This window comes from Macaca nemestrina, chromosome 19 (genome assembly GCF_043159975.1).
Source record: "Macaca nemestrina isolate mMacNem1 chromosome 19, mMacNem.hap1, whole genome shotgun sequence".
NCBI classification, from domain to species: Eukaryota; Metazoa; Chordata; class Mammalia; order Primates; family Cercopithecidae; genus Macaca; species Macaca nemestrina.
Genome location: NC_092143.1, coordinates 6,169,739 through 6,194,743, shown reverse-complemented (window position 1 = coordinate 6,194,743; position 25,005 = coordinate 6,169,739). Strand labels below are relative to the sequence as shown.

At 42.5% G+C, this 25,005-nt stretch overlaps 2 protein-coding genes across 6 annotated transcripts in view; one reads left to right on the top strand and one right to left on the bottom strand.

Moving 5' to 3' along the window:
• LOC105489337 (F-box protein 15) overlaps positions 1 to 14,336 on the bottom strand; it is a 76,895-nt gene extending 62,559 nt beyond the window's left edge. For 2 of the 5 annotated variants that reach the window (XM_011754087.2, XM_011754086.3), the window contains exons 1-3: positions 14,183 to 14,336; positions 8,082 to 8,192; positions 3,684 to 3,788 (exon numbers count right to left, since the gene is read on the bottom strand). In XM_011754087.2, the coding sequence (XP_011752389.2) occupies positions 3,684 to 3,788; positions 8,082 to 8,192; positions 14,183 to 14,298 (332 nt within the window). In that variant the 5' untranslated portion in view covers positions 14,299 to 14,336. Of the gene's footprint in view, positions 1 to 3,683; positions 3,789 to 8,081; positions 8,193 to 13,364; positions 14,148 to 14,182 lie in introns of those variants that run through there. The other 3 variants (XM_071085180.1, XM_011754084.3, XM_011754088.3) reach the window with 3 other exon arrangements.
• A 677-nt stretch (positions 14,337 to 15,013) lies between these two features.
• On the top strand, positions 15,014 to 24,633 carry LOC105489336 (translocase of inner mitochondrial membrane 21). The gene is made up of 6 exons (XM_011754083.3): positions 15,014 to 15,612; positions 21,372 to 21,434; positions 21,533 to 21,630; positions 23,856 to 23,929; positions 24,013 to 24,118; positions 24,218 to 24,633. Exons 1-6 carry the CDS (start codon positions 15,312 to 15,314, stop codon positions 24,320 to 24,322), a joined length of 747 nt encoding a protein of 248 aa, XP_011752385.2. The 5' UTR covers positions 15,014 to 15,311; the 3' UTR covers positions 24,323 to 24,633.
• The last annotated feature ends 372 nt before the right edge of the window (positions 24,634 to 25,005 follow it).

Genomic DNA, 25,005 nt, shown 5'->3' with positions numbered 1-25,005 from the left:
TTCTCAAGTCATTTCTCACTCTGAAAAATCCGAAAAATCACTTCATGCCCAGCTTTTATATTAAAGTGTCAGTGTTTTCAATTCAGAAATTTCTAGACTTTCCTATGTAAGCGGATAGATGCAATGTGATGATGAGTTGAGTACATTTAAGTAAAGCTGAAACTGTTTCACCAAAATCCTTTGAATAGACACTTTTAAAACTTCCTTTGCATAAAAGCTTGCTTGTGTTTTCTTCACATTTATTTTACTCAGCATTTCACTCTATGTAAGTATTCCTTTAGCAGGACCTTTATGGAGCCTTGAATTCCTCACATCAGCACTATCTAAACAACCTCTGATACTATTTTTACATGTGTTAGCACTTACCAACTGCAAAAACACTGTTGCAGAGATGGGAATCACAGCATAAACTCCACATGAAGCTAGTAACAATAACCACACCTAACATTCCTATGATAAACTATGTTCACACACGATCATATATTACTTACTGTAAATGAACCTAAGTAAAAACATTTTATATTGCAGATGGTTCCCCTTGATTTTTTATAATACACAAATGTTAAGGTTCAGATGCCTTTCACAGTCTCAAAAACCCAAACATATTTACTTCTTGATCCCCAAATGCTCCATCCTGTTAGAAGGCCTAGTCAGATTCAAGGACAAGAGCATATTTATCCAATATAACTACCAACAAGCTCAGGGAAACTCAACCAAGTTGTTTAGAAAATGGGGCCAATTTAATGTTCAGATAAATAGTGTTTGCCAGAGTACATGGCAAATAAAACCCCCTTGTGATAAACCAGAGGCCACCTCATCCACACATCCTTGTTATTCCCATGCAGAGACTGGCACTCATGCAGAAGAGAGTAGCCCCCCCGGGATGGGGCACTGGGGAGCCCCCTGCCCTTCAAGCATGTCTGCCCACAAGTCATCAGAGCGTAACTTGCTACACTATGTGTGCTTGCCCTCTCTTCAGAAGCAACGCTTAGAATACACTGTAAACTTTTCAAAAACACGTATTGATTACTCGTTCAATTATCACACATCCTTTTCTGTAGTCTGACTTCATGATCAGACGTTGACTTTAAGAGTCAGACTATGCCTCTTTAGGTCCTTTTGCAGGACCTAAAAAGTGCAACTCAACTTAGCACAATTAAATATGTCCTTTGAAAAAGAAAAGAAATGTGAGTGCAATTTCATCAGAAGCTCTTATTTCCAAACGGCAACTTCCAAGAAAGTGAGGAGGGCACACGAGTAATACTAAAAGTATGCAAAAAACATCACTACAGCTGTGCTCCAAATCTGATTCCAGGCCTGGTTTCTTCACCATGCAGGTGAAGTGAAGAGCGGAGACAGTAAAGAAACATACAATTTATTAGCTTATCTGAAGAGTCTGAATTCTACCGTTAAATAAAGTGGGAACCCCCCAGAATGCTACAGTTTTAGACATTTGGTTGACTCCTTCCTTGAAAAATGCCTTGCTGTGCTTTCTTTTAGTGACCACCTTCATCTCTTATTAGATCATTGTCTTTGTCTCTTTGTGTTGCTACAAAGGAATACTTGAAGCTGGGTAATCTGTAAAGCAAAGAGGTTTATTTGGCTCATAGTTCTGCAGGCTGTATAAGGAGCACGACACCAGCATCTGCCTCTGGTGAAGCCTCAGGAAGCCTCTACACATGGCAGAAAACCAAGGCAAGCCAACTGTGCAGAGATCACATGGCAGAGAGAGAGAGAAATAGAGTGAGTGAGCAAGAGAGAAGGAAGGGAGGTCTGCCAGGCTCTTTTAAACAACCAGCTCTAGAGCAAGAACTACAAGGAAGGCACCAAGCCATTCAGGAGGGATCTGCTCCCATGACCCAAACGGCTCCCATTAGGCCCCAGTTCCAACACTGGGGATCAAATTTCCACATGAGGCTTGGTAAAACAAATAAATCTCAACTATGTAAACTACAAGAATCATTAAGTAAGGGAAATGTAGAAAATGCTCTAATTCATTGTGTAACTACTGTGAAGAACATTATTAGTTCATTCTTTGATATGTACGTGTGTGTGTGTGTGTGCGCGCGCATGTATTGACATAGACAGACATACATTCTTCCATACAGGAAACATCTCTTTAAATTAAAAGAAAAATCACCTCTCCAACTAGGGAACAGTGTATGTCCTCTTCAGAGTATGACAGTGGTTGAGGACAGATTTAATGAGATCTGAGGGCTTACTCTGAGTTCCTCACTTAAGTGGCATACACCTAACATCAAAGATGGACTAGATTAGTCATTTCAGAACTTGACTATTCATTAGTATGACCTGGAGAATTTTTTTTTTAATTTATTTATTTATTTTGAGACGGAGTCTCGCTCTGTTGCTCAGGCTGGAATGCAGCGGCGCGATCTCGGCTCACTGCAAGCTCCGCCTCCCGGGTTCACACCATTCTCTTGCCTCAGCCTCCCAAGTCCCGAGTAGCTGGGACTACAGGCGCCCACCACCATGCCCGGCTAATTTTTTGTATTTTTAGTAGAGACGGGGTTTCACCATGTTAGCCAGGATGGTCTCTATCTCCTGACCTCATGATCCACTCGCCTTGGCCTCCCAAAGTGTTGGGATTATAGGCGTGAGCCACCGCACCCAACCAGAGAATTTTTTAAATACAGATTTCAAAGCACTAAATTATAATCTCTAGAAATGCAGACTAGGGATGGAAATTTTTTAAACTTTCCCAGGTGGTTCATATGTAGTCTTCTCTGGATGGCATTTGAGAACCACTGCACCAAATGACATTCTTGCCCACCATGTTCCAGGGTTAACTAATATGACAGCCCTCCTTCTGCCATTCTCCATCTCCTTACCTAGTAAACAAAACCACCAGTTAAAACCTGCATTCCCTCTCATCTTGCTGATTTCCCCAGCTGACATGTAGGTTCTACGTAGGAACAATATTTGTCTGATCTTTTGATGCTGAATGAGAGAGGGGCCTAAAAAGCCAGATTTCACCATCTCTCCCTCCAAGATATAATTCTGAGATGCAGGCTAAGATTACAGTGACAAACAGAAGCAGAGGCTTCTCCCCTTCCTTCCTAGATCTGCCCCCTGCAAGCCCAGATGACCACAGGTGAACCCCTCACTTTTGGCTCCCTGCTTCCAAGGGTACAGCCTCCAGGAGAGGACAGTCTTGGCCGCTCTCTGTCCACTTTGCTCTCCCCACAGAGTAAGTTAACTTGATTGGCATGTTTGGGAGGAGAAGCTAAGTACACCTAACTTAGCCTCTTCCTTCTCTTTCTTTAGAATCTGCTTGGCCATCAGCAGAGAGCACTCATTCTGCTCTGCAAACGAAGCGCCAGGATCAAAGCCAGCAAGTCCCTGCAGTGCTGCCTGAGACTCTGTGATTAGGTCTGATACTGTGGGGAATACAGCCAAGACCTCCTGACAACAGACCTGAAGCTGCATTCTCTAACAGCTACAGCAATAACAAGTTTGATTTTTTTCCATGCAAAGTATATTCATTTTAAGCATATAAATGCAAATATTTGAAAATTTCATAGTTAAAGCATTCGACATTTCCACGTGTGCAAAAATACTCCTGAATTCTCTTAAATTCTTAAAAATGGTTAAAAAGTTACTAATCTTCCTGACTTCCATCAAACTGTCATCAAAACATAACAGAGACTTGGATTTCTGCTTACTTGTCATTGGCTAGATGGTAAAAGCGCCTGCTCACACATCCAGCACACAGCAGGCTCACAGCATCCAAGTAGGAAAATATCTTCAGCAAGATTTCTGAAGGCATTCTGCAAAAACAGAAAAAGGAAAAACAAATCACCAGAGTGGACCAGGGCTTAATCTACAGATCACCCAGAAAACAACTGGCTGCTCATCTGTAAATAGAAGGCCATAGACAGACTCCTCCTGTACAAAAGGCAAACTGTACCCTCATCTTCAATTATTTTCTTTATTGAAATTTTCTGGTTATTCTAATTCTCATGACATAAACCATAAATAGAGTCAAGGGTTGGAAGAGCTAACTTCCTCGCATTTTAATCATGTTCACACACTGTGAATCAACAGGCAGAATTTCAGTGTCCCCCATGAAACTATGTCTTTTTTTATTATTATTTTTGTAGAGAGAGAGTCTTGCTCTGTTACTCAGGCTAGAACGCAGTGGCATGATCAGGGCTCACTGCAGTCCTGAATTCCTGGGCTCCAGCCATTCTCCCACCTTAGCCTCCCCAGCAGCTGGGACTACAGGCACATGCTGCCACGCCTGGCTAATTTTTTGTATTTTTTGTTTCACCATGTTACCACTAAACCTGGACTAAACTACGTATGTTTCTTTAGTGAGATAAAGAGAATCAGAGAACATATTCGTAGGTAGTAATAAGAAAAACACAGAATCCCTTTCCCCAGAAAAGTAAGTATAATGGGAAATACCAGCTTATTCCGACCTCGCCCACACCAATCCCAGGCGTCGCCTTCTGAGCACCCTTGGGCTTTTGACTGCTTCCTCTGGGGCTTCAAGGAGACACCAAGGGCCATAAATTTTTTCTGAAGTGTCTGTTTTATTTGTATGCCTAAATATGATATTGAGATGTAGTCTCTATACTCCACCTATTTCTATGACCTCAAAATTCTATAAAACACAGTAATAATCTGAAAGTGACTAGAAAGTATCACTAGTGTCAAGAAGTCAGGAGTATGCCTCTATGAATCTTCAGCAAAAGGGCAGGTGAGAGCTACCACAGATTGTATCAAGGGTTGGTGGTGGGCAGTTCTAGGGATAAAGGAGTAAGGGGAGAAATCTTTTGTCCAATTTAAAAGGGCTTGCCCATACTGTCTACTTGTGATTGTTATGATTTTAAATTTGTTTCTTTTTCAAGAAAATCAGGTTACAGGTTATCAGTCCCAAAATCCTGATAATACTGAGAAGGAATAAAGCAGATTCTCAGAAAAAAGACAGTTAACGCCATGCCTGTTGGATATGTATCACCATGTAAATGTCCCCACTGCTCAAAGCCCCAGCTACAGTTAACCAGAGACGTTCTGAGAGTTTAAACAAAAAGCTTTGCTTAAGCATTACTTAGATCAGTCCCCCAAATCAAATCCCTCCCATTCAGAGTCAATAAATTAGATACTTTCAAAGAGAAAAAGTCTCTAATGCTAGAGACAGCAAAGTTGCAAGAAAACATTTTTGTGACCATTTGGATTATTCATTGCATATAATTTTCATATTTTGATTTAACTACTTCCCAAAACTTCCTATCTATTATTTTTTAAATCAGTACAATTTAAAAAAAAAAAAAAAAAAAAAAACAGAGTTGGGCTTAACGACATTTCAGAAAAGTATCCAGCAACTACCAGAATTATTTAACTGGAATAAAATCCCACTTAAGACAGGCATTCAGCAGGTTTTCACCTTCCTCCCCACTGGACTAACCTAAGGAAAAGGGGGTTTCTCTGTGTCCTAGCAAAAGGAGAAAATCTCTACTTTACAGTTAAGACAGTGGAGATAGAATACCTTCTTAATTATTGTTCAAACAATTTCTTCTAACCTAGTACAATCAATGTTTATACCCATATTGGATTACTTTCTGTTGGATTCTAGTTATTTCACTTTGTATGGGGTAAGGAGAGAGGATGATAGGGAGATAAGGGAAAGGGGAGGTGAGAGGCAGGACCGTTCAAAATGTAGAACAAAGAAACTGCTTTGAACCAACAAGCTTCCCTGAGAATGTTAATTTGTGCATGTTCATTTTCAGTACTGTGGGAATTCAAATGTGAACACGTCCTTGTCCCTGTTTCATATTGTGGATCTATCCCAATATTCCTGTTTTCCTCACTGTCTTCCCCATTCCGATGGAGAACGCTCACTTCCCTGCATCCAAGCACCTGTGCTCTAGGTCCTCACGGTTTCTGCACAAGGACCTCAGTCTCTGGTTCCTGCCTCCCTCTTCCACACTGTTGATATGAGCCTCTGAATCACCCCGAATCTCTCATCCTGAAACCACACTCTTCCTTTGCTTCTCCCCACCCTGATCTCTCTGGAGCCACCACCTAATTTCTAGGCTCCCTCGCTCTGCCAAGCTCTGGGAAAGAACAAAAGAAAACAAAACAGTTGTCTACACCTGTTGCCTCCACCTCCATGCCCCCTTTTTTGCTTTTTACATTTCAGTGTGGAATAGAACACACACAAATACGAAAACGAGTGGCCAGCCCCTTCCCTTGCATTCACCTGCAACAGCTCTGAGGGGCCACCATGCCCTGCTGCCTCCTCCCCCTGCCTCCCCAGGCCGCAGGTCACTGACTGCTCTTGTGTTTCAGGCTGTCTCCTCCTCTGCTTCACACACAGCCTCTCCTCAATTTCTTGGACCTCAGGGCTCTTCCCTGGCCTGCTTGGTTGGTTCTCACTGCCCCGGGTCTTCCAAGCTTGCTCCTGAGTCACCTTTGCCTTCCCTTCCCCACCCTTTCCCTAAGTACCTCACCCAGCTCCATGACTGCTGACCCCACCAGGCCTCATCCTGAGCCAGACTGACACATCCATAATCCATCTGGCATCCTCCTTTGAACGCATCCCAGACATCTCACCTGTAACCAGTCCAAAGTCACCATCACGGCCCTCTCTTCTGCCCCGACCCCACCTCTCTTCCATCTCAGCTAACAGCACCTCAATCTGTGCTACTGCTTCAGCCAACAGCTTCGGATTCCTACTTGTCTGTTTCCCCCTCACACCTACATCTAATTCATAAACGAACCATGTCAGCTATGCCTCCAAATATATCTGCCACTTGTCTCTGCATCTTCCCTACTTCTAGAGAAGAGAGGTAAATAAGTAAACAAGATAATCTGGGAAATTACATGACATCCACCCTCTTCTCCAGAGCCTGGTAGCCAAGCCTGATGGGCTCCCCCACTCCCACACTGCTCCTGTAGCATCTGGAGCCCCCACCACACCTGTGGTCTCCCCTCACTGGCAAGCTCCTCTCATAGCTCTCGAATCTCAATGTTCAGTTCTCATCTCAAATGCACCTCCTCAAATAAGTCTTTCCTCACCATGCCACCCCATTATTCTGGATTTGGGGATCCATTTGTTTTCTCGACAACAGGTATCCCAACTCACTGTATTTTAAATCTGCCTCCCCGACTAACCATCAGCTTCGTGAGAACATGTGAGGGGCTCACCACTTGTGTCCCAGTACCAAGAACGGTATCTGCTACAGAGCAGGTCCTCAAATATTTAATGGATGGACTAACCAACTGAATATTTGCTCCGTTTCTCATATCAGATGACTGTAAAACAGCCTATTCCCAGAGCTAGGGTTTTAAGCTGAAATTAATGACCTGAATTAAAAATCCTTTTTGCTTTTTCTTTTTTAAAACACACTGAAATTTGTATACAAATACATACATTGTTAGCTGAGCTAGCTATGATACAGTGTTAAAAGCCCAGAACTTGAAATCAGGCAACTTATATCTGAATCACACAGTTCTGCAATATGCAGACTACGTGGGCCTAGCTTCCTGCAGTGTAAAATGTCTCTGTGATCGTCTCAAGCTTTCAGGCTCCCCACGATACTTAGCATATAATTGGTGTTCCATAAATGTTACTACAGTACAAATCTATGGACTTCTGAGCATCAATTACAAATAATAATTTTTTAAAGCTTCTGTGGTTCTTGGTGCTGAGGGTCACAGTACAGAATCTTGCTATGGCAAATGGGCTCCCAGATATTGAAAGCTGAGAAATGAACAGAGCTCTTAAGCTTTCAGGAAAACACACTTTAATCTTCTTTCTCCTTTTTCAAGGGTCTTTATCAACTCAAAAGTGAATATTTTTGAAGAATATTTTAATAAAAGGAAAATTCAATTTACTTGTCACTTCTTGAAGTTTCGTTTCATAAAGTTCATCTCATAAGGATAGTGGTGACAGGCCCATGACTCATGAAACGCTCCATGCTGTACTGTCTTCCCACACAATCCTATTCTTAGCAAGCTCAAAATAGCAACTTGGTATATACAGCATCATAACTTTCTCTAATAACCCCATGCCTAGAGGCCCCCAAAAGAGACAGTCTACTTCTGCTACTTACCCATCCAGGACCCCAGAACAGCAGGAGAAAGAGCTCTCCCAGTGCCGTCCGCCTCTGGCATGGCATCTCGGGGCAGCAGAGCCTGCAGAACACTTGACCCCTGGCCCCTTTCTGAAAGTAAATGTGGGAAATTCAAATTATGTAATTATCAAAGGAGGTGAATTATCTATTCCCTTCTACAGAATTCCAAAGGATTCCTAAACTCCAAAGATTACTCATTGAAAAACTCCATTTCTGCAAAGAAAAAGAGGAACGGAGGAAGGAAAGATGGTAAGTAAGGAAGAAAGGGAGGGAGAAGGAAAGAAGAGACAGTGAAACCTTTAGTGTCCTGGTAAGGAAACCTGAAGACCGTACTTACTCTGATGTGCTTTCACCCTAAGGTTTAGAAATATATGCTCTCATTATAGGCTTTCAACATATCAAAGAGGTGCTATCAGATACATTTAATGGAAACAAAAAGGATAAAGTTAGTGTATTGATTGGCCAATTTGGATATAACAGAAATCATTAAAGGTTTTTTTAAAAAAAAAAAACTTGAAATTAGTGAACTAGAACTGTCAACATAATCTACAACTTTTCTGATCTTTGAGGGTTCCAACTCCAGTTTTTGCAGTCATAGACAAACTACCAAATACTCATCCACAGACTTTTACATTTTAACCTCACTGGCCATCTTTTTATTTTAGTGGTACAGAAAACAGTAGTACATCTTAGAATCAATGGTTTTATAGATTCAATGAAATAGCATATAATATTTTTATGCAGCGAGTCTTTTTCAGAGGTTCCTAAAATAAATTTTATTAAGATCAGTCCTCAAAACCAGCAGTACTCAACAGCACCTTGAGGGAATCCGAAACACCAGAAAATCATGCAGCTCACAGCCTCCATGTCTAGGCAACAGCACACCCGGAGAGTCACGAGTGGTTACACTATTTCTCTAGGAAAGGTTTGGAAGCTTCTGCTTTAAGCAACGTACAACACACAGGTATTGGTTATTGACGCACCTCCTTCTAGGTGTGCTATTTGAGAAGTGGCTAAATCCTAGAGGGTACATTAGGTATACGCTCAGTTCACCAACACCATTGCTTCAAATACGTATTTTGTGCAGTGACCACCTTCAGTTTTTCATAACACATTAATTCCCCAGATACATTTGAAAGAACATTCATAGAGGAGGGCAACAATTGGGAGCAAAACAGAGGTGTCCTAAGAACTTGGAAGAAAGCTGAAGTATGAAATCCACACACAACTGGTCTTCACAGAGGATGACCCTCAACTCTAAGCACAACCTATTAGATGACACAAGTGGTGAAAAACGAGCCCTTGCCCAGGCCTCAGCTGGCCAGGTGATAGTACAGCCTGGAGCCTACCGCAAGACAGCATCATGATATGCATACGCCGGGAGGCACTCAAAGCACCCACTGGCACCTGCCTGCCCTGCTCAACAGGCACAATTCCCCACATGCTTCCGAGCAGTCACAGAGTAAATTCCTCTTCCCTTTGCAGATCTTTCTCTCTAGAAAAAAGCACAGTAGCTGGTACAGGGTAGGCCCTCCACGAATACTAGTGATCAGCTGCCCCACTGGCATCTCAACAAAGAAGAAGTTGCATAAGGTAAACTTTTCCAGATCCTGGAAGAGTAAAAATGCACCAAGTAAAAAAAAAATGCTGCCTCCACATGCCTTTCCATTCCAGCTCCAGTAAAAGGTGCTTAATGTACTTTTGGTCTTATATGACTTTCTAGCCAATTGTTTTCAATCTGTGCTCTGCAGGGCAGGAAGACAGGGAGAAATGACAGGAAGAAAGGCTAATTTGGAAATTTTTGCAATACCCTCTCTTCCTTTAATCAGATAATTCTGCCTGTGTTATGTATTTTTCTACTTCTGTTGGAAATTTTGTTTAAACACAGATTTCCACAGGAGAAAAGCTTAGGCTCCATTAATGTGGTCCTAAAATAGTAATCAGAAGTAAAATATCATTTTCTAATTGCATTCGTTTCCTAAGACTGCCTTCACGAACTGGGTGACTCAGAACAACAGAAATGTATTGTTTCATGTCTTAGTAGCCAGATGTCCAAAACTCACGTTGTCAACAGGACCGCACTCCCTCTGAAGGCTCTAGGGAGGATCATTCCTTTTTCTGGTGGTTGCCAGAAATCCCTGGTATCCCTTAGTTTGTGTCAGCATAACTCCAATCTCTGCCTCCATCTTCACAGAGCAATCTTCCCTCTGGGCATATCTGTCTCTGTGCCTCTTCTTATAAGGATATCATTCATATTGCACTTAGGACTCTCCCTCATCCAGTATGACCTCATCTTAACTAGTTACACCTGCAGAGATCCTATATCCAAATAAAGTCACATCCTGGGGTTCCAGGTGGACACAGATAACTTTTAGAAGGTATAATACACTTTGTTTACTGTCACTAGTCAACACAGTAAACAAATTTGTAATACATTCTAAAATTATTTAAAAGCATGACATTTTTAAATGGTTATTATTCTTATAAAGTCTACATAGACTTATGCTACATATTCAAAGATAAAATATCTACAATTGACAGAGGATTCTAACACTTAAGCTTTGAATAAAGGGAATTTCTATCATTCCTCCATCAAATAATAACAATCCCTATCAGGAGCTCCAAACCTGTAACCCTTAACCCCATAGAAGCGTGGGGCTTGGCTGTACTAGAGTCTGAGTCCACACATACCCTAAGCATCATATGAATAATTATATGTATATACTTCAAACATAAATATTCTTGCAGTTCATCAAATATAAATTTATTTAAGATATTAAATATTAAGAAATTAAGATATTTAAGATATTAAATAAAGTCACCTGTTTTGTAAATATATATGCATATAAAATATATGTAAATAAAATTATCTTAGTAACTTCCTTAAAATCATGCTGTAACTCTCCCCATTCAAAGACAGTTTAAAATAATGATTAAGCAAATAAATCCTGTTTGGTACTAGTTAATTTTTTTAAGTACCAAATCCTTTTCCCTAATCTGAAACCCTAATTCAGTAACGAATGGATATGCCTCTATCTTTGACTAAAACATTGAACAGGGCTTATTGTAGGTCAATTCTACAAATACTTCTTAGTCATACACTCTGCACAAGGTAATGTACAAGTGCTTTAAGACACTTCATCCTTTATTTAATTGGAATATGAACGCTATTTTATTACAAACATGTTTTCACACTGTTAAAACGTCAAAGCTTATTTCTTGCTGTTTTGTTTTTTCACAATTAAAATGGATCTCATTGAGTCCCTCATTTCAGTTTAGAAGACTAAGGCTCCAACAAGGCAACTAAAGGGACGTAAGGTCACCAGCTAGAAGCAAAGAGTCTCTGAGACCCTCATCTCCTTAATGTCCTGTCAGAGCTCTCTTTACCATGTCTTATATAAGATCATATATCTCATCAATGTACCTTCTAACACTATTGAAAACACATTTCTATTTCTCCATAAAATAAACCAACTGCACTTTTTTTTTTTTTTAGACGGAGTCTCACTCTGTCGCCCAGGCTGGAGTGTAGTAGCACGATCTCAGCTCACTGCAAGCTCCTCCTCCCAGGTTCACGCCATTCTCCTGCCTCGGCCTCCCGAGTAGCTGCTACTACAGGTGCCCGCCACCATGCCCGGCTAATTTTTTTTTGTATTTTTAGTAGAGACGGGATTTCACCGTGTTAGCCAGGATGGTCTCGATCTCCTGACCTCGTGATCCGCCCGCCTCGGCCTCCCAAAGTGCTGGGATTACAGGCGTGAGCCACTGCGCCCGGCCCCAATTGCACATTTTTAAGGGCCACAGAATTAACAAATCAGCAAGTTCCATTTATGTTTCTATACAGATCTGTATGTCTACAAGGTTAAGTGCAGACATACACTGATACATTTAGCAAGATAAATTTAATTTGAAAATACTTTCTTTCAAGTGATAGGTTTTGTCTGATAGCTTTGAATAAGTCCAATATTTTAAAAACCTAAAGACTGTGCTTCATTTTAAATATCTGGCAAATCAAATAAATTACACCAGGTACAAATTAAGCCAACTTAATATGCTTTCTGCTACACTTCTTACAGTTTGTGACAGTTATACTTATTCACATTTTGTGTTAAAAAGGGAACACTGATTCCTTAACAACATCTAATTTTCCACAGAAAGACATTAAAACAACCACCTGCTTTGACCATAGCCAATCGTTCTATTTTTAGCAGTGGACTTTTCTTTACCAAAAATAATGCGTACATTTCCAAATCAGCTTGAAATGCAGGTTCCCATTCCAGGCATGATGACAGGCCCTCTAATTACATCAATCCAGGAAATTCACTCAACTTACAAAGGATAAGATTCATCGTATAAAAATCATTCTGCTTCCTCCAATGGAGCACTATGTAAAGACTAATCATTCTGCTTCCTCCAATGGAGCACTATGTAAAGACTAATTTTAGTAACAGCAGCAAATTTATTAAAAGTTCAAGTTTCCTATTTAAATTCCTCCTTTTTCTCCTACATGAAATAATTTTTGCAGGCACTGTCACCATTCTATTTGTGACAAGATTTGTGGTATATCTAGCATTATAGGTATTCAATTAAGAACTATTATCGGGCCGGGCGCGGTGGCTCAAGCCTGTAATCCCAGCACTTTGGGAGGCCGAGACGGGCGGATCACGAGGTCAGGAGATCGAGACCAGCCTGGCTAACACGATGAAACCCCGTCTCTACTAAAAAAATACAAAAAACTAGCCCGGCATGGTGGCGGGCGCCTGTAGTCCCAGCTACTCAGGAGGCTGAGGCAGGAGAATGGCGTAGACCCGGGAGGCGGAGCTTGCAGTGAGCTGAGATCCGGCCACTGCACTCCAGCCTGGGCGAGAGAGCGAGACTCCGACTCAAAAAAAAAAAAAAAAAAAAGAACTATTATCATAGCACTAAGCAACAGGGATGGGCTTCTGAAAACAGTTAAGTGGAAGTAATGGAGACCTAGTGAGGACATAGTTCTGGAGATTGAGGGGGGAAAAAAACAAGTAGTTCAACTAGTACATAATAGACTCCCTTTGTATGCTTAAAACATACACCATTGATTTATTAGAAGGCAAAATATGTATGACTTTCCATACTTATAAATCAAGGAGTCTTACAAGCAGAAAGATAATCCTCAAGAATGTAAACCATTCTTAGCATTATCCCTCCATCTGTAAACTAACTGCAGAGATGGGTCCACAGCTAGTGAACAGCTCACGATATAATGAGAGGGATTTCATAAGGTACCATTATGCATGCTGATACTTCTGATGCACTGGATCATTTTACTTCTTCACGCTGAAGATGCTTCTGGAAAGCAGATGCAGCCTCCTGCTCCTTTCCTAAGTCTTCAAAATTGCCTTCTCTCTCACTGTAGGAGAGGACCACGCTTCAGTTCCAGGAAACCCCAAGAGAAATGGAGAGACGACCCTCTAGGGAGCAGAATAAGAGTACCACAGGCTCCTGCATGTAGACAGGAAGACAGGCAGAACGGGACTAGGAGCTGAGCAAGACCTGGTGATGTAGATGGCAACTTGGCCTTGATGTTGGAGGTGGACAAAGTGCTGACCCCCTACCCGCCAGACCAACCTGCCTGCCAGAGGTATCTGCTTGGGGGATGAGGGTGTAAATTTATAAGGTTTTGATGAGCAGACTCTACTTCCCTAAGTTGTAAGGTCATGAAAAAGACGAAGGGAGATTCTTGGTCACAGAAGAGCAAAAATACGAAGGCAGGGGCGGGGCACACGTGAATCTATGGCACGCATCCCGGAGAAGCAACCTCTTGGACCTGCAGCTGTCGTGGCAAGTGAGCGTAACCCCGACCACAGGCGCCGCGAGAAAAAATATTTCCCCGAGAGGCTACTCTACTTGTGTTATAACTTAGGGAACCCCACATTGCAGGGTAGAAAGGATTTCCTCCGGTCGTTCTTCCAGACCCTTCTCACGTTGAAGAGGGCCGCGGGCCTTGTGCCAAGCTGGACGAATAAAATACACGGTGGAGAGAGTGGGGCCGCGCAGTGAGGGGCTTCCCGCCAGCGGACCCCACCCGCAGGCCCTACAGTCACCTGAACCCAAAGGTCCTGGCGCGCCCCCGGGCCGCGCCACCTCCCCTGCTGGGCCCGCGCAGCGTCTGGAGGCCGAGCCAGTGCTGCTGCAAGATCCGACCGCGTCCAGTCGCCATGGAGACGAGTTCACCATAGACCCGCTCAAGGGCGGAAACTAGGAGGGCACGCACCGCCCCCACGCCCGCGCGTCGCCACAACCCCTTACGCCCATGCGCAAGTACAAAAGTACCGCTGGCCTGGCGCGTGCGCAGACGGCACCGCGCCAGACAGCCGCTCGCAAAGCGGGCTTCTAGAAACTTCCGGGCCCCAGCTTCTTTCCCCACCCCTACATTCTGCCACCAAGGGCGCTAAGCAAGTCCTCGGCTTAACCATTTAGGAAACCGGTGCCTGCTTTGCAGCGGCCTCGTTCATCTCCACTTGCTGACTCTTTTTTGTCCGGCTTTTCTGAAAACACAGTGAAATGCAAAAACGAAATCATTTGCCCACGCGGAATAGAAAAGACCACAGTCAGAGGGAGTACTTCCCACTGTGCACAGTCCACTCTAGAAGGATAAGGAAAACACGTAGTGTGTAACTGCTAATTTGGCTTTTGCAAGTCCCGCTTGAATTACGTAGGGTCTGTGGTACCAATTACCCCACCAACTCCCCGCCTTCCCGCCTCTCCAAGGACGCGCAGCGTCTGCGCAGGCGCTGGGCACGGAAGCGCCTGGGGGCGCGGGAACGGCCTGCGCCGTGCTCTGGCCGCCTTGAATTGTGGGAGATGTAGTCTCTTGTGCGCGCCCCATTGCCGCATCCCAGTTAAGAGCGAGGTCTTCAAACTACTATTCCCAGGAAGACGGGGGGTTTCCCAGGTGACTTTGCGAAGACATGGCGGGGACACTGTGAATGTCAGCCCAGAAGGTAATCAGAGCGTGTTGATTCAAAGAAAACAGAAGGGAAGGTAGACATCAGGTTCTCCCTGGAGATTTTTCGTTTTCATTTACGCTGCTGAAGCCAACGTTTTTGCCTAACACGCCATGTAATGTAAACGTATAGGTTTGAGTACGTGTCCGGCCAGATATGTAGTGAACCCGAAAACTTTACTAATTGTAGCTAGCATCGTCCCTAAGCGGAACGATTTTCTGTGAACATGATTTGTACTTTTCTACGAGCCATACAGTATACGGAGAAGCTGCACAGGTCCTCGGCAAAGCGATTGCTTTTGCCCCACATTGTGCTTAACAAAGCGTGCTTGAAGACTGAGCCCAGTTTGAGATGGGGGCTTCAATATCAAAAGAAAACAGTGCGACCTAGATGTATTCTTGGAGTCACTCAGAAAACCATCTGGACGCAGGGACCGAGCCCCCGGAAAGCAAAGGAGGGTAGCAGCAAACAAGTGTCTGTACACAGGAGTCAAAGAGAGGGAACCGCCGTCCCAACATCACAAAAAGGTAAAAAGGAGTACTTTAATGATTGGTCTTTCAACAGACGTGACAAGAGCTGCCAATGCTCTTTTACACCAAGTTCACTACTAAAGGTGAAAAAGCAATTAACATGAATTTTTAAAAGCCGTTTAAACATAATTTAGAGCTAGAACATATAGACCTACAGTTTTCTTCACAGATTGGAACTCAGATTTGAAAGTTGATCTTTAATTTGATATAACTTTCTTTCGTTATGTTTGGGAAATTTTTCTCAAGTTGTATTGGCTCCGTTACATATAATAAAGAGTAATTGGATAGGATAAAAAGAGAGAGAGAGATTATTGACTCATAATCAATAGGGAAAACTTTCGTATGTTACCTGCAATAATAGAAAAACATAAACTAGGGAGGATGGAATGTAATTTGTCAGGGAAAGTCAGAGATGTGTTCACAGATATTTTAAGATTTTTTTTTAATTTCTTCATTTCGCATGTGATTTGTAGGAAAAAAAGGACAAAGCAATTTAGGCCCCATGATTATACCACACAAAGATGACTATTTTTAACATTTTGCACTTTCATACACATACCTTTTAATAATTTTTAACCCAAAAAATTGAATCATATTCTACCAATTGTTTTGTAATCTGCTGAATATGCCAAAAACCTAGTTTTTCATTCGTAATAGTTCAGCACGAAGGAACAATCCGTATGCAGAGGTGAAAGGCATAGAAGTGGCAAACAGCATGTGTGTCAGGTAATCTGGCTCAGGCAACAGTGCTGCTGCTTGCACTGCATGCCAGGCCTGCTTAGGGACCCCTTCCCTGATCTGCACCCCATTCAGAGGTGACAGTCCTTGTTGCTGAATGAATGGATGGGAGCAACATTCCCAAATATGGAATATGCTGTGTCCAGAATTCAAAGAAACATTGTGGTAGTAGGTATAGGGTACAATTGTCTTTTACTTGGGAGGGCATGTCCTGGCACACCCCAGTGTAGCCCCATGAGGTCGGCTCATGTGTTGGTGAGCCTCTGCATCTTTGTTGGGCCCACCTCTCACACTTGCAGCTTGTCTGACCAAGCCTTCTAACACACTTGCCACTTGTTACTTCTGGGCTCTAACACGATAGTGTAAACATAGTAGACAAATGTGATATTCTGCTGAATGTCCAGAACAGCATTATTCAAATAAAACTTTCTGCAGTCATAGAAATGTCCTATATTTATGCTGTCCATTTGGGTAGTTCCTGGCCACTTGTAGCTATTTTGAGCACTTGAAATGTTGCTAAATTATGTTACTGAAGAACGGAATTTTAATTAATTTAAAATTGAACTGAAATACCCATGAGTGGCGAGTGGCTACTGTATTAGACAGCCCAGATCCAGAAAGTTTCACTCCCTTAAGACTGTAACAACAGAGGGTGAGAGAATTAGCAAATCCTGGTCAGGATCATAAACATACACTGTTATTATCTGTTTCATGTTACTACACACTACTCCTGCTGCTGCTTCTGAATAGAAGGCATTCTTCAAATCAATGGCCAATACCATGAGATTGTGTTAATGCACTGCCGTGTAAAGTTACCATGTGTGGCATTGCATGTGTACCCCGGCTGCCACTTGGTTAAGTTTGCAGTTAACCACTGTCATTCTCCAGCGCCTATTTGTGTTTTGTAAAGGAAGACTGGTAAATTACAAGGGACTGTGATAGGGGCCACCATGCCTGTATCTAAGGTCTCTAAGAATTGCACTCTTTCTGCCATTCCCCATGGATGTGATACCATTTTTAATTTATTACCTTGGTCACTGGGGCAGTTTCAGAGGCTTCCATTTGACTTTTCCCACTCTGATAGCTCTTAACCCACTTCCAAAGGAACTAAAGTGGGAGTTATTGTTGCCAATTACTCAGTACATCCCCTTGATTTATACATTTGGAAATCAAGGAAATTATTACCAGATAAGTCCCTGGACCCAGCTGTGAGCTTCTTACATGCTGTCGGGGGGGTGGGGGGTGGTCGGGGGGTCATCATGACTCTTTGGGTCCTTGGATATCTCTGTCAGCACAGACTATGTCCAAGTTGATAACTATAGGTCCTTTTGGTGAAGGACCGGGGTAGTCAGTCACATACACTTTCCTTCAGTAAATGGGTTCCAGGTCTGAAAACTGGTTCAGGTCCAGAAACCGGGGCAATGTTCAGAGCTTTGCATTAGAGCAACTGCCTTCAGCCTCAGGAGTCATCTGAGGTTAATTTCTCATGACTGTGTAATTCAGAAGCAGCCTTGTCCGCTGCCCTTGAGTCTTCCCCTTGAGAACACTGTTCTAGTCATCAGCTCTGTTGCCCTCTGTAAGTCAGACACTCCCGACTGCTACTCCAGCCTTGCCGTTAGTTATGATGGTGGCATCCATCTTGACTTCTGTTTAACACCCCAACCTGGTCTCTGCTTCAGAATTCTTTCATCTCCATTTCTGTCAGGGCATCGTGTTCTGTAAAGATGTAACTGTGGCTTCCTTGTGGCTTTGGTATACAGTGTCCTCCTGTCGCTCCTAAGAACATCGTCAGCTGGTGGGTTTTCGGGCTTTATATCTTATATCTGTGGTAGCATCCCCATTCTTGGAGGCTGTTGAGCCTTTCCTCTAGTTTGCCATGGCTGTTCTGTCACTTTTACTTAATGTGGACCATCACTGTCTCGAAGTTTCCAGGAGCAAACCTAGCCAGCTGCATATCAGTTCCCAGGGTGCTTGCCTGTTTGCTAAATTCATCACAGGAGTGTGCCCCATGCTGATCAACTCTCAGCCGTTTTTGTGTTCTGTGCCTTGACACACCACCCTTAAGAAGCAGTGGGGTCTATGTTCCCCTGGCTGCTGCTGGGGTGGCCTCCAGCTCCTTCCAAGTATTGTTCCTTCTCATCCTTCTCATGCCCGGTTGTGTTGTAACTTGGCCGGGGGGGAGGTGGAGAGACCTCCTGAGAGCAGCACGTATCTTGCTAGGCAGAAGCCCCCACCCACCCCTCACCCAGTTTCCAAGATGGAGGAAGTGTCAACCAGACAATGAGCGGCTTCTTCAGGGCTAGAGGGGTCAGGAGAATCTGAGGATTCAAGATTTTTTTACAACATTGACCTCAAGGGCCCCCTACCCAGCTTTAGGTTCCCTTTCCTCCCAAATCAGGACCCTGGCCTTGGTGTAGGAGATCTCATGTGCTTGAAATGCCAAACTCCCTGAAGCGCTTACGCCCCAGACCTGACCCCCGCATTTTCTGCCCTCTGGGTGTAATTTGAGTCTTGTTCTGCCGGGAGGAGGCTCCTGCCCTTGGCACTCACCTTCACTGATGATTAGTTACACACATCATCTCACCGTCCCTCTCCCAGATTATCCATGGCCCCAGCCACAGCCATCTGATATAAGTCCTTAAAATTGCTGATTCCCCCTAAACTCCCAGAATAACACACCAGCCAGTACATTCCCTTCCACCAGTGTTCCATCCCAGGTCCCCATTGGTGAGAGCTGCATCAGCTGCCCTACAGCTATATGACAGGTGCTGTCAGTAGCCCCCTACCACCGGGGACAGGGTCCTCACTGCCAGCCAGTGGCCAGCGAGCCAGCTCCAAAATCCAAATTGAGAGCTGCTTACCACTCCCAGTAGCACCGTTGTAGGTTGGCTTCCCAGGGAAGTGGGATTTACGTAAGGAGGTTTATCAGGGAGTGCTCTCAGAATACATCTTGGGAGTGAGGGAAGCAGGACTGGGGAGAGGGAGAAGCTGAAGTACATTTGCAGCTGGGGCCTCAGCTGCTGCTCTGGGGACCTCTGGGGCTGAGCTGGCCAGTCACTGTCCTTCTGCCTAATGTGGGGGCTGAGTCTTATGCTTCTGCATCAACCAGGCGTTGAGTATGGGCTGGTCCAGGGATGTGCCGTGACCTAAGTGAGGAAGCTGTCTTATGGAATGCCCAGAGAGGACCTCAGCTGACAACTGTCAGCTTCCAGTGTTCCCTGCAGCTGGGAGCACCCATACCACAGCACCCACTACAGGAGAGGTAGAGAATTGCAGAAGCAAATAAATGGCGCAAGGGTTTTTTGCATGAAACTATTAGGTCTGATAGGGTTGAGAAAGTTAGACAGTGAGCAGCTTCTGTTGGAGACAGCTATAAAGTAACAAACAGAAATGTTTTAAATGTGTAGAATATGGAGAATGTTTAGCACAGGGCTTTATATATAACAGATATACAGGAGCTGTTGTTTATCCAAATAAGTGGAAAAGACCTGTCAGAAACCCTAAGCAAGGCAGGAGTGAATTTTTGGAACGGACAGTCAAAAATCCAAGGTGTTAGGGCCAGTGACCTGGTTTGGGTAACAAGGACAAATAAGGATACTTACGAGAACTAATTAGTTGTTATTGTGTTCTCAACCTGGGACTTGGCACATAACTGGCAGGTAATATTTATTGAAATTCCACACTGAGAGTGGAATGAGTAGTGAGCCCCAACTCCTGAACCTCGGAAGGGAAATTGGATTTGTGACAGCTGTTTGAGTCAGTCCCATGAATTACACAGACTTTGGCAGATGAGGTCTTTTTATTTTTTGAATAATGTCTTCAAAGTTGGGAACCTTGCTGAAAACTTGAAGGATCGTGATACGCTAAAGACTACTTTTAAACAAGCGTTGTATTAGCTAAAGACTTACTTTAAACAATTTTGTTTTATAAACGTAATAGAAGCTTTTTATATAGAATAGAAAATAGCAGCAACCTCTGTTAAAATTTTCTTCTAAAAGTTTTTTTCTTAAAAATGTTTTAAAGATTTATATTTCTGAAGTCTGAATTGCTAATGTGGTGAATAAATTAGTCTATAAACATAATGCCAGGAGGTGACTCACTTTCTCAGCATCGGTGAAAAGCATAGTCATAATTGTAATGTTAAGGTAGTGTAAGTGTAATGTTATAGCTCTTTGCATATATATGAAGATACACATAGTAGATACACAGTAGCTGTTGGTAAGTGAAAAAATAGGAAGATTCATCTGATATGCTAAGCAAGGCAGGAATGAAATGTTGGGAGGGACAATCGGGAATCTAGGGTGTTGAGACCAATGACCTGATTTGGGTAATAGGGACAAATAAGGGTATTTGTATATGTATTTCTGTATAATACAAATACATTTATTTATAGCTATACATACGTATATACGCTGTCCCCTGACACTGTCTTGATTGAGTTTCTCTAGCTCTCAGTGCATCTGTTTAACCCATATGCACGTATTTTATTAGTGTGGGAAAACAAATGTCTGGTCTGTGTATATTCTTCATTTTCTAAGTTTAATTCATAAATCTTTCTGGCCAACCAAATTCCTGTTCCGAACACAATTCTGTTTTCATGCACCAGTCAGTGTGGGATGGGACTGGCATTCAAGCTAGTTACTGACTGTTAAGAGTTGACACCCATTTTGGTCCATTCAGTCCCTTACCCGTTCGGTTGACAGAAGCCAACACTCTTCCTAATCTGGGAGTGGCAGACCTTGGTTCAGTGTTGCTTAACCTATGGCAGTTGTGAACTGGATCACTTGTTAAAAGGATTTCTTCATCCTGAATTAAAACATAGATTCCCAAGCCCTGCTCTGAGAATTCTGCTGAGGCGCCGACACACAGGGAGTTTTCAGAACAGCTGCTCCTGAGCACACGCAGAGCCCTTGCTTTGATCTGGAGGCTGCCTTTCTCTCACAAGAAGCAAAAAGCAGCATACAAGCACGCCTGCTCCCAGCCAGCACACGTAACCCATTGGTGTTTTCTCTTTACAGTGAAAGAAGCCGGAAGAGATTTTACCTATTTAATAGTGGTGCTTTTTGGAATCAGCATTACAGGTTGCAAAAAACAGCAAGTATAAGCCCTTGAATGTCTTTTCAGCTGGCCTTTTTCTGTTGTCCTTGCTTTGCTTCATCTTTGTTTTCTGTGATTTCAGGTGGCTTGTTTTACACGATTTTCAAAGAACTTTTTTCTTCATCCAGTCCTAGCAAGATATATGGGAGAGCCTTAGAAAAATGCAGATTACATCCCGAGGTTAGTTCTCAAGATTGAGTTACATGAACTCTGATGAGTTGGGAGGAGGAAGTGGGCAGAATTCAAGAACCAGTTCTCACGCTAGTGAAATTCACATAATAATACATAATGGTTGACTTATCATTACATTATTAGGTCTTTGTTCTTTAAGAGAACCCAAAACTCAGTGTACAGATGTTTTCATGCTAATTGTACAAGAGAGTCATTTTGCTGGTTGTTCATAGATATTAAATTCTTAGAATACACCAAAATACCAAACTCATGGTAAGTTTCTAGTCTTTTTAAAGCCTGATGCATGACCTCATGGTCGTGTGGCCTGGGAAGTGCCAGATTTCTTACTCCCTGATGGAAAGCTTCAGCACTGAAAATATTACTCATTGAAATCCAACTTCATTCACATTGAAAGATAACAGCCGGTAACTGTCTGCCATTATCATCATAAATATTAGGGGTGTTCTTCACACAGACCAAGGGGTAACATCCTAGCTCGCATTTGCAGCCCCTGAAGAGGAGAAAGATTTGAATCCACAGTGTGCTCAGTATAGAGCCCAGTGCTGATCTGCCCTGGGGCCCTGGCTCTGAATGTTCCACCAGTTTTTCTAATCGTGTCAGGGTGGAAACCTCAGAAGCTAAGGATCTCTGGCATCTTTCCTTTTAAATCCACTGATTTCTCTTCATTGAACTCTGGACAGTCAGTGGTAACCATGGAAAAAGAGGCAGGGAGGGTAAAGTATCTCAGAGGTGAAAACCAGGAAATTAGGAAGGTTCCCATGATAGTTATTGGGAATCCAAATTATATCTGACAAGAAACATTCTTTACAGACTCCGGAAGTACCTATGGGTGTAACCTTATTAAATGTTAGGACGCGTCTCTGGAAAGAGATGAAGAGTTGCTGTTTTATTCACAAACTCAGCCTTTCATAGATTTTTTCAGCATTTTGAACAAACAGAATATACAATAGTGAGATACTATTAAAGTCATACCTTAATTTGCTGCCTGAAAAAGCTCTACAAATAATAATGAAACTTTAACAATTTTGTCACCATTTTTAAGGGGTACCCTTCTCTTTGCTGGGTACTGTGTCTGCTTGAAAAACAGAAAATCTTGATGGGTGTTGATATTTATATGTTTAATAGATTAAAGTAAATTGTTCTATCTGTTTGTGCTACACAATTCTGAAATATCATCTTACATATTACTTCTTTTTATCCTGGAAAATGTGATACTGAAGATACTCCACAAACGGACAAAATAAGATAAATTTCATAGAGTTGAGGGTCAAATTTTTTTAGTTTAATATCAAATTTATATTTTTTGGGGGGGTTCCACAGTATTTGCATTTTGAATTCAATAAAATCTACATTTCTACTTCATGTGGATTTTCTCATTAGAAATAATGGATTCACACCTGTAGCTCTGATTTATTTTAAATGTCATTATTATCTGTTTTCTTTTTCTTCACTGTGTTTAGTGACTTTAAAATTTTTTTATCTCATATTTTAGTGTTAGATGTTATTAATTAAATTTCATTAAAAATATTCATATATTTTATCTTCAAACCATAAGGGGTTAGTAGAGAAACATCTGAACTCTGTGTTGTTATGTTTGTTTTCTATAAGGGGAGCAGGAACTGCATCATTTCAACCTACATTGTTCTGAAACTACAAGTCACACCATAAAGCTACCTATTTTAATCTGTGTGCATGAAATATTTGTTTCAATCATTTATGGGATGATTTTTGTATAATAACCCTTTTTTCAGTTTTCTTATTAGAGTGGTCATTTTTTGTTTGGTTTTTTGTTTTTTGTTTTTTGGTTTTTTTTTGAGACGGAGTCTCACTGTCACCCAGGCTGGAGTGCGGTGGCACGATCTTGGCTCACTGCAGCTTCTGCCCACTGGGTTTGAGCGATTCTCCTGCCTCAGCCTCCTGAGTAGCTGCGACTATAGATGCACACCACCACGCCTGGCTGATTTTTGTATTTTTTAGTAGAGATGGGGTTTCACCTAGTTGACTACGCTAGTCTTGAACTCCTGACCTCGTGATCCACCTGCCTCGGCCTCCCAAAGTGCTGGGATTACAGGCGTGAGCCAGGAGTAGTCATTTTTGTAAAGGTCCTATGCTTTCTGATTTTTTTTTTCCTAAAATCATTTGGATTGTTAGAAATTATTTCTTTAGTAAGCTTAAAAAATAACACAAAATAAAGCACTGTCCTTGTTCTGCAGGTAATCGCTGTCTTTGGTGAGCCTGTTAAAGGCTATGGGGAGGTGACAAGGCGGGGTCGCCGGCAGCACGTCAGGTACCGTGGCTTGAATTCAGAGGAAGCTCTGGGGAAATTTTTAAATGAAAGGAACTTAGACTGATATTTCGTTTTCTTGACAGTTTCACTGAATATGTAAAAGATGAGCTGAAACACACACGTGTGAAATTCTACATTGAGGGCTCTGAGCCAGGGAAGCAAGGAACGGTGTATGCGGAAGTAAAAGAGGTGTGGGAATTGTGGGTCGTGGGGTCAGAGGTTCTGAGCGCGGTGTTATTTAAGTTCTGGAAAGGAAAATAATACCTGGAAACACTACATTTTTTTCAGAACCGAGAAAGTGGTGAATATGATTTTCGATATATATTTGTAGAAATTGAATCTTATCCTAGAAGAACTATTATCATTGAAGATAATCGATCCCAAGATGATTAAAATAAGCAAGCAAGCAGGTTTCTGACGGATGTTGAATGGCGTGGACTCACTACTCTGTTCTTCACAGCTGTCTTCCAGAATGTGTTCAAAAGACAGGAAGGAGTGTATGGTTTATAAAGTGAATCTAATACAGTATTTGTTGCATTTAAACAAACTAGACATTTTCTTATGGAAAAATTATGAAATACAGCATATTTTATGTTCTCCTATTGACTCAATCATGACAGTATTTCTGCTCTAACACCATCTTTCATGATTAGATGTTTGTTATTGAAAATTTTATGCCATGTAAATAAAGGAAATAGATTTTAGTATTGTATTCATTTTATATTATAGAACTGTATAATGTCTGCAGAATAAAATTAACAAATATGTCGTTAGCAGCTGCCTTCCACATACTTTGGAATCTGACTTGAGATAAACGTGAAAATGGGCCGGGCGCGGTGGCTCAAGCCTGTAATCCCAGCACTTTGGGAGGCCGAGACCAGCGGATCACGCGGTCAGGAGATCGAGACCATCCTGGCGAACACGGTGAAACCCCGTCTCTACTAAAAAATACAAAAAACTAGCCGGGCGAGGTGGCGGGCGCCTGTAGTCCCAGCTACTCGGGAGGCTGAGGCAGGAGAATGGCGTAAGCCCGGGAGGCGGAGCTTGCAGTGAGCCGAGATCGCGCCACTGCACTC

Excerpts from the sequence above, each read along its gene's own strand:
- LOC105489336 (XM_011754083.3), top strand. The coding sequence starts at position 15,312 with ATGATTTGTACTTTTCTACGAGCCATACAGTATACGGAGAAGCTGCAC. Across the intron at positions 21,631-23,855 it reads AATGCAGATTACATCCCGAG|GTAATCGCTGTCTTTGGTGA; the intron begins GTTAGTTCTCAA and ends CTTGTTCTGCAG. Across the intron at positions 24,119-24,217 it reads TGTATGCGGAAGTAAAAGAG|AACCGAGAAAGTGGTGAATA; the intron begins GTGTGGGAATTG and ends CATTTTTTTCAG.